Raw genomic sequence first — 8918 nt, forward strand, 5'->3', positions numbered from 1 at the left:
ACAAAAAGCCCTGGCTTCAATTCTCAGCACCATAACAACAACTATATCAATAAGCCAACAGTTACACAGGGTATCTTTTAATGTACCATGTGGGTGAAAAAAACTCACCAGGATACAAAGTGCAAAAGACATCTGCATTTTAGAGGCATTGTAAGATGAGAAAGTCAGTCTTACAATATAATATATAACTCTCCAAAACCATAAATATACTAAGCCTTGAAAGCAAGACTGGAGCCTAAGCAGGGTGATTCCAGTTCTGGTTATCACAAAATCCTGGCATGATTACCTTATAAACAGGGTTCCCATGTGTTCTCAAACATACCACAGTTTTAGGAATAAAATGTACGAGCGTCTTACTAACAGTTTGTGTGTAAGAAACCCTATACCTCACCTCAGAGCGGATACAGGGCTGATGGGACAACCACCTGCTGCTGTCGTGACCTAAGAGAAGCTCAGCCCAATGGGGAACCTTTTACTGACCATCACACCTCCCACGAATCCTCCTCCCGGAGAGCAGGAAGTGGTTGGGTGTCTCAGGGCACAGTGAGCTCAGGGAAAGCCAGGGATGCATTCCTGCCCAGGGTGAAGACCCTTGTCTTAGTGTGGAAAAGCTGGTTTGCCCATGTGGATGATATTACAAAGAAATACTCTGCAAAGTAAGGCTCAGAGATCCAACACCCCCCCCCCTTCAATACTACAAGCCATTTTTCCCAAGACAAGCCCAAGAAAGTCTCTCCTTTTTTATATACCAAAGAAAACCATAGGAGGACCTACAGCCTACAGCCAAGAATGAAAGCAGAGAAAGGAACAGCTACACCAAGCTGCCCCATTCCAAAGGCCTGGGCTGCTGCTGGAACTAGGTAAGACAGGCATGCCCCTGGAGAGGGCTGTGCTGTGCTTCATGTGGGGTTTTTTGTTTTGCTTTTTACATTTTTATAATCTATCTTGTTTCGTGTATGTGTTTGGGTCAGGAAATGTGGCCATCCTCTAAGTGGACAACTTGTGGGCCCTCATTATCCCTTCTCCAGGTGGGCCCAGGAAGCTTTGCTGGACCATGCATCCTGGACTGAGCTTAGCAAGCCAGCATATTTCTCCTCTTTGCTGTTTCTCTTCTTTTATGAGCCTGTTTCTTTACTGAGGTCCTAACATACCCAGCAAATACCCAGGCACGGGGACAAAGTACACAGTTCTGGGCAGGCATGTCGGGGATGTATATATACATACACATGCACACCTCCTCTGCCCAGGAACAGCAAGCAGCCCTTGGTCACTGTCATCTGGCTCAGGGCAGGAAGAGGGGCTAACAATGGAAACAATGGAAATCCCAGGCCTATCTAGTCTCTAGCTCTTCCTTCTCCCGCCCTCCCTTATTCCTTCCTCTCCTTCCTCCTTTCCTCCTTCCTTTATTCCCTTCCTTCTGAAAAGAGTCTCACTTATCTCAGACTTGCTTTGAACTCACTGGTAGCTAAGAATGACCTTGAATTTTTTTATCTCCTGCCTCCACCTCTCAAGGGCTGGGATTACAGGGCTGTGCCTTCAAGTCAAATTTAGAAGGGGCTGTGAATAAAATCAGGAATTTGGACCAAAGCCTCAAGTCAGGAAGTGCCTACCTCATTTTTCCTGAACTCCTATGCCAGCACTTCCGGTACCCATTATATCTCAGGTCTCTTCTCAGATATTCCCCCACCTCCAACATTCAACTCACCCAAGTCCAGATACCTTTGCTCCTAACCCTACCCGAGTTCTGCAAACATATCGGAGAACATCAACAGTTAGGAGAGTGCAGCTGAGCCCCCGAATCCCGGCTCTGGGATACCGAAAACTCCTAAGGCCATGAAGGGAAGCCTCCATCTACTTCCTCAGCCTCAAGTTCTCCACATATGAACCTAGGAAAACCATGCCTGTCTTACACGGCTATTCAGTGAAATCAGGCCTAAGGAAGCATGAATCAGTGTTTGATTCTGAGGTGACAGTAGATGATAAATGTTATGAAACCTAGGAAAGAATGGCTACTACAGATTAGTAAATTCTTTTTAAAAAGGCAAGTCACTTTAGCTTCCAATTCACTGCAGCAGAAATAATCACAGCAGGCCTGTGATCTAATCATGATGTCAAATGTTTAATAAATCATACTGAATCATTATAGCCACCTGTGAGAACTAACACCTTTCCACAGAAGAGTCAAGTTCAACCATCCGTTCCCAGATTCGACCACAGAATGTATGCCATATCCCTGTAGCAAGTCTGAGTGCATACATCATATGAAAAAGTTTCAATGAAGCCTATTTTCTGTGTAATTAATATTCAATAATAAAATTAATTTTTAAAAATAATCATTTGCTCCAGGTTACACAGCAGGCGACTTGGGGGAATCTAGTGAATTCTGCTGAATGAAACGCAGAACTCATGTCTTCTGCTACTGTTTCCTAGATCCCAGAGGAAAAAAAGGAGAAGGGAATCAGAGTTTGGAGAGGTGTGCAGTTCCAGCAGGCTGAGCCAACCCAAATCTAAACAACTAAAGGTTGAGGTGCAGGGCAGGTAAGCACCAAGTTCAACTGAATGGTTCAGCCCAATGGACCTCCTGGTGATAGAGCTTAATTATTCAACAGCTAAGGTATTTACTGGCAGTACTGGCAGGAGGCAGGTGACTTCCCGGCACCGAGATTTGCAGCCAGTTATTATCCGACCTCCCTATGCCTGGATCCTTTACATGCAGCATGGAGACGGCACCACCAACCCCTGCCATGATATTGTAAGGTTTAAAGCAGTAACTAGCAATAAACGCTGCCCAGTCTGCCTCATACGAAATGCTCAACAATTAGTCCCTTTGCTGATTATCAGCTCATCCCTTCCTCTCTAATCTATATCAAAGCTCTCAGCTTGTTACCTGCCCTCCCGTGTCTGTGAACTCCACTAATTCATTAGACCAATGATGCTTACAGAACACCGAGCTAGGTCATCTGGGGAAAGAGCAATGTGTAAGAAGGTCTGCTCTCATGAAGCTCACGTTGTTAGAGTTGTGAGAGGAAATGGAAGACAGAGAACAAACCAGAAAGATGGGGCGTGTGCTACAAACTGCAGTGAGGCAGAAGAGACATAGACAGCAAACACGGGTAGAGAAGGAGCCCGTCAAATGATCTGGGAAGGGTCTTTAACACTGAATCTGAGAGCTGAAGGTAGCACACGAGAGGGGTCAGAGGGAACCCCGCTTCCAGAGGAGATCAGCATGTGGCCCCATGAAGGTCAGGCTCAACAAGTGGAAAAAGGAAGCCTATGAGTGTGAGGAGGGGTGACGGGCAAAACTCCAGTGACGCGTGTCCTTTCTTTCCGTCCTCTCAGTGGACATATTTCAGTGACTTTCTGGGCTCAGTGCCTGCAGAACCTAGCCAGGCAACCAGGGTGACAAAGCTCGGGCTACCATGGGCCTGTGCACTTAATCGTGTTCCCATAAAAGCAGTGCCTCCTTCACAGTCAACAAAGGCAATCTGGGGCAGGAGCTGTCACTCACAGGACTTCCACAAGCAGAAGGTCAAAAGTTTAGCATCTGAATTATGTGCAATCTAGCATCTTCTTTAACTGTAAGTATTGTGGCTGTCCCTTGTTTTTTTTTTGTTTTTTTGTTTTTTTGTTTTGTTTTGTTTTTGTGAGGGGGCTGTTTGTTTGGTTGTTGTTGTTTTAAAAACTAGGAATAGGGAAAAACTAAGACATTAATTCCCCAGGGCAACAGGCAGACACAGGTAAGCCACAGCTTGCAGCAGTCTCCTGGCTTCGTTTAGCTGGTAAAAACTTGTACAGGCCCTTCAGCCCTTCACTTCTAAAACTCATGCATAGCTGGGTTTGGTGGCATACACCTTTCTTCCCAGCATCTGGGTGGCAGAAGCAGGCGGATCTCTGAATTCAAGGCCAGCCTGATCTACAGAGTGAGTTTTGGGGCTCATAGAGAGACTCTGTTTCAAACAAACAAAACCAAAAAGCATACATCCGTCTCCATGTTCCAGAAGGAGCAGAGCACTGAGCTGCAGTCCATTCTCCTGAAGTAGCTAACAGCAGAGGCATGGGTATGAGCGGTTTCTTTTGACAGTGTATAATCCCCTGGGCTTCACAGAGAAGTACACATCAGTAACCCCAAATTCGGACCTGAAATCTGGGCATCCCTTAGAACACAAGCTTCCCTGGTCTTCACACAGGCATCATGAGACAAAAATACTTTTAAGTATCGTTGCTACCTGGCCTGAGATTACAGCTATTGGAACAGTGCCTTACCATGCACAATGGTGGCTGTGACTATCTCTAGTGAGTGACCCAGCTGCGTTCACATTGTACAAACTTACCAAGCTGTTGACAGTTAATACATCACCTTGACAGAGCTAGAATCACCTAGGAGACCAATCTCTGGGCACACCTGTGAGGGCATTGCTAGATTAACTGAGGTCGGAAGGGCCACTCTGAATGCAGGGGGCACCCTTCCCTGGGTTGTTCCCAAACTGCAAAGAAAGGAGCACAGCATTCATCTCTCTCTGCTTCCTGACTGTGGATACAATGGGACCCATTGCCACATGCACCTGTGGCCTTTCCTCCCCCAGGATGGACTACACACCCAGACTGTGAGCCCGAGTGAGGCCTGCCTTCTTTAGCTGCCTTTTCGGGCATTCTGCTCCAGCAAACACAAGGGTGTGCATTACGTCTTAGTTTCCAACCTAAGAATTAAACAAAGACCAGGAATGGCAGCACACGCCTTTAATACCAGTACTCGGAAGTCAGATGAAAGCAGACCCCTGAGTTCTAGGATAGCCTAGTCAACATAGGCCAGCCAGAGCTACATAATGAGACCCAGTCTCAAAAAAAGAAAAAAAATAAATAAACCTAAATAAAGCCACCTTATGGAATAGCTTGTCTGGGCTTTCGTGTGCCTGCCTGCAAAGCTATTTACTCCCAATCACGTGGCCCTGCTTGGTTTCATTATGGATTCGTCAGTCCTGGAAATCATCTGTCTTACTATAGTATCTGTAGTCTCTCACCTTCCTGCCCCCAACAAAGTAAAGTACTGTGTAGTTAAGGGTTCTGTCTGCTTTGCTCATAACCAAGTCTAGGGCCTGGAGCAGACCTCCCTGCTAGTGTAGAGATGGCCAAAGACAGTCCTACAAAGGACATAGTATCAACCCAAAGTCAAAACAGTCGAAGTCAAGGGCATAAGTAAAAAATAATCAATGACAATAAGCATCAAAAATGTTAACCCCAGAGAGGGATGTTATTCTATGGGTAATTTTATGAAATCAGTTAGAGTTGTAGAAAGTGAGTCTTTTATCTTGGTCCACCCACCCGTTTGTTTGCTTGTTTGTTCGTTTGTTTTTTGTTTTTTCACAAGGCCTGGTACAAAAGAGATCTGGGCCGAGAGTGCCAACAGATTTGCAATACTTGGTAAAGATTCTTTTTTTTTTTTAGTTTTTCGAGGCAGGGTTTCTCTGTAGCTTTGGAGCCTGTCCTGGAACTAGCTCTGTAGACCAGGCTGGCCTCGAACTCACAGAGATCCGCTTGCCTCTGCCTCCCGAGTGCTGTGATTAAAGGCGTGCGCCACCACCACCCGGCTTGGTAAAGATTCTTAAATTTGGTGGGGGAAAAAAATGAACCATCTTTAATTGTAGCATCTGCTATGATCCAGGAAATGGATAGGTCTGTATCAAATCAGAATGGCACAGAGCAAGAACTAAGAAAACAGACCCTTAAAGCCACGGGCTATGTGCACCTATTTCCACATCAATTCCAAATGTTCCTTTAAGAACTGTGTCCGTAGGTAGCACCAATGACTTGCAGCTTCTACTGCTGTGCAGGTTAATTTATATGGGAAATGGGCACTCGCCAGGCTCTCCCCAGTGTAACGAGGGCGTGCCTCATTGAAATTCTCAGGACTGGACTTTTCTACATAAGACCACTCGTCAATGCTCATTTCCAGGTCTTGGACGCTGTATATAATTTGGACCACTAAAGAAAACCAACAGGGGCTAAAAGAAAGAAAGAGCTGGCTCAGCAGTTGGAAGCACTTATTGCTCTTGCAGAGGACCCAGGTTCAGTCCTAGTAGATGGTTTAGATCATAACCATCAACAGTTCCAGCTCCAAGAGATAGCAGACACCCTCTTCTGACCTCCGCGGGCCCCACATGCTCTTGGTGCACATACATTTGTGCAGGCCAAACACACAGACAATTTTTTTTAATCTTTTTAAATCTTTTAATTGTGACACCTAACTTTAATCCTAGCCTTCAGCCTTCAGGAGGCAGAGGCAGGCAATTTCTGAGTTCAAGGTCGTTTAGTGTCCATAGTAGGTTCCAGGCCAGCCAGGGCTATAGTGAAACCCAAACAACAGAAACTAATCAAGAGAGAGAGAGAGAGAACTGTAAGCTGCACTCAGAGGCCAGAGCAGGCTGCCCTGGAAATGACCCATCTTTGCCTTACTCAAGCACTCTCCGCCTAGTCCCCTGAGACAAGGTCTCTCACTGAAGTGGAACCTCAGCATTGCAGGCAGGCTGGCCAACAAGTTCTTGGGACCCAGGTGTCTTCCTCCCAGTCCTGGGGTCACAAGTTCACACTGTCATGCCTGGCTTTTTACATGGGTGCTGGGAATTCGAACTCGAGACACTCGTGCTTGGGGAGCAAGTGTCCTTCCCCCTGAGTCATCTCCCAGCCCTACTGTCATCTTCTAAGCCTGAATGATAAATAATAATAAGTACATAAAGTATATGATTACCCAGTACAGGTAACAGGTCTTCTCACCCAGTCGGCTGGCCAGCCAGTCTCTCCCAAGGATTCCAAGGTTTCCATTTTGGATAGGGAAGATGACAACACACTTCAGCTAAATGTTCTATGTTTTGGGCTCCTCTGAACAATCATTTCCTAGTCTTCGTATTTCACTGCCCTAGGCTCCGTGCTTCTCATCAATTCACATCTACTGAAACAGCACCACAGGTCTTGTTTTCTATAACAAATAATGAATAAGTCGTGGATCACCTCGCCTCACCCTACTGTAGCAGGTATGGGCGATCTTAATTAGACAAACCGCCATCTCTGTCATTTACCCACCATACTGTCAAGTGCCTATTAAGGATATTACAGTAATAAGTATTAGCACCTCCTAAATTCCCATTAACAATAACAGAGAAACGGAATGTCAGGTAATGAAAAGGGGAAAAAAAACGTTCACTGGTGTCATAATTAGCCAAACCTTAGAATAACTCAAAAGATCATTATTAGTAACTTTTCTTCCAGTTTTCTTAGTGTCCCTATGCCTGCCTTGGTTAAAATATGACAATTTGCCTCTCATTGAACAAGGAACTTTTTTCCCTCTGGGGAAAGGACAATCTAGAGAAAGTAGACCAGCAGTTGCATGACTTCTCTAAGCATCAAGGCCAACTCAGTGTCCCCGCCATCCACCAAGAACTCCGGCTACTGAGAAACTTGCCACCTGTAGAAGGTAAACCGGGTCAACGTGGCGCTGTTCAGAGTCCAGCACTGATAACTCAAGTCTCCATGTGAGGTGAACAGAGTAGGCAGGGTCTGAGGAGTTTTGACACAGGCCATTCACAGGAGAGAGATGAGGAACCCACTCCCACTTTTTCCTCCTGGACCCCTGCATTTCCCCACAAAGGAGCACACAGCGGCTGTGCAAGCAACAACCTGCAGAGTTCACTCTGGCAGGTGAGCAGCCCCGGGAGCCGCCGGTTTTCTGGCCTGTGGAGCACGTGCTTGGCCTGGCGACCTTCAAGCTTAGAGAGGTCCCCAAGGCTGAGTCAGGAAAGAACTGGAAAAGCTCTGGATTCCAACAGTTCGAGCAACTTTCGCAACCCGGTACCAGCGCGGGGTTCCAGCGCCCACGCGGCCCGGGGCCGCGGAGGGGACCCGGTCGTCGTGGGATGTGCACTCTGGCCCCCGCGGTCTCCGCGACCTCCCGTGGGGAGTGGACCGGGTCCTGCTACACCAGGGAGCAGCGGCGCCGCGGGGAGCACGGGGGTCGCGAGGGGTCGCACGGGGCGAAGAAGCCGCCGAGCAGAGGAACCACAGCGGGTGGCTCGCGTCGTCCCAGCCACGCTCACCTGGGACCTGACCGCCAGGAGCCGCGGCCGCAGCGCTTGCTCTCGCAGAAGCTTGCCGGCCTGTACCGCGAAGGCCACCGGGGACGCCATCTTAACCAGGAACCTGTGGACAGGCCGCGAGGGGGGAGGGAGGGGGTGGGGAGAGGGAGGGAGTGAGGTCTGGCGGAGGCCACAGGCGGAGGCGGGTCGAGGAGGGGAGGGGAGGGGCGGGCCGAGGAAGGGAGGGGCGGGGCGGGCTAGGGAAGGAGGAGGAAGGAGGAGGTCTGAGGGAGCGGGGTGAGGGAATTGCGGAGGGGAAGGATTGAAAGTGGCTGGAGGGTAGAGGAACCCACTCACGTCCTCCCACCACCACCACCACCACCCCACTGGAGGCCGTGGAGCTTCCCAGAGCTTACAACATCTTGCCTGACTTCCAGGCAAAAACTGATCTCAGCCCCAGGGACACTGACTTTTAAACTGGCCCTGGGAATGACAGATTAGAGATTGTTTCTGGGCAGTGAGGGCCCCTAGGTCTGGCCCTAGGAACTGGTACTATTATCAAAGGACACCTCCTGGAGAAAGGAATGTTCCAAGGGAAGGAATTTAGGACCGGTGCTGCCCATGGGCCCTCTAGGGCAGATGAAGCTGCTGAAGTTTGGGGGAAGGTAGGTAATTTGTTGTTTTAGGTGATAGTGACTTGTTTAGTTTTGGTTTTTGAGATAGGGTTTCAAATACTTTTCTTTTACCAGAAATTCACCTAGAACTCCTAACCCTGCCTCTACTTCCCAAATGTGGTGACTATGGAGAGGCACCACCCTGTCGTTCTTGTGAAAGTAATGGAGGTTTCCAGGCCTG

The 8918-nt window shown here is 48.0% G+C and overlaps 1 protein-coding gene across 1 annotated transcript in view; it reads right to left on the reverse strand.

The window, feature by feature from the left end:
- Suclg2 (succinate-CoA ligase GDP-forming subunit beta) overlaps window positions 1-8217 on the reverse strand; it is a 256926-nt gene extending 248709 nt beyond the window's left edge. The window contains exon 1 of the mRNA XM_041639888.1: window positions 8085-8217. Within this exon, the coding sequence (XP_041495822.1) occupies window positions 8085-8174 (90 nt within the window). The 5' untranslated portion in view covers window positions 8175-8217. The remainder of the gene's footprint in view (window positions 1-8084) is intronic.
- Between the last annotated feature and the right edge of the window lie 701 nt (window positions 8218-8918).

This window comes from Microtus oregoni, unplaced genomic scaffold, assembly GCF_018167655.1.
Source record: "Microtus oregoni isolate MIOR12 unplaced genomic scaffold, Mior012 000002F_ref0000024, whole genome shotgun sequence".
NCBI lineage: Eukaryota > Metazoa > Chordata > Mammalia > Rodentia > Cricetidae > Microtus > Microtus oregoni.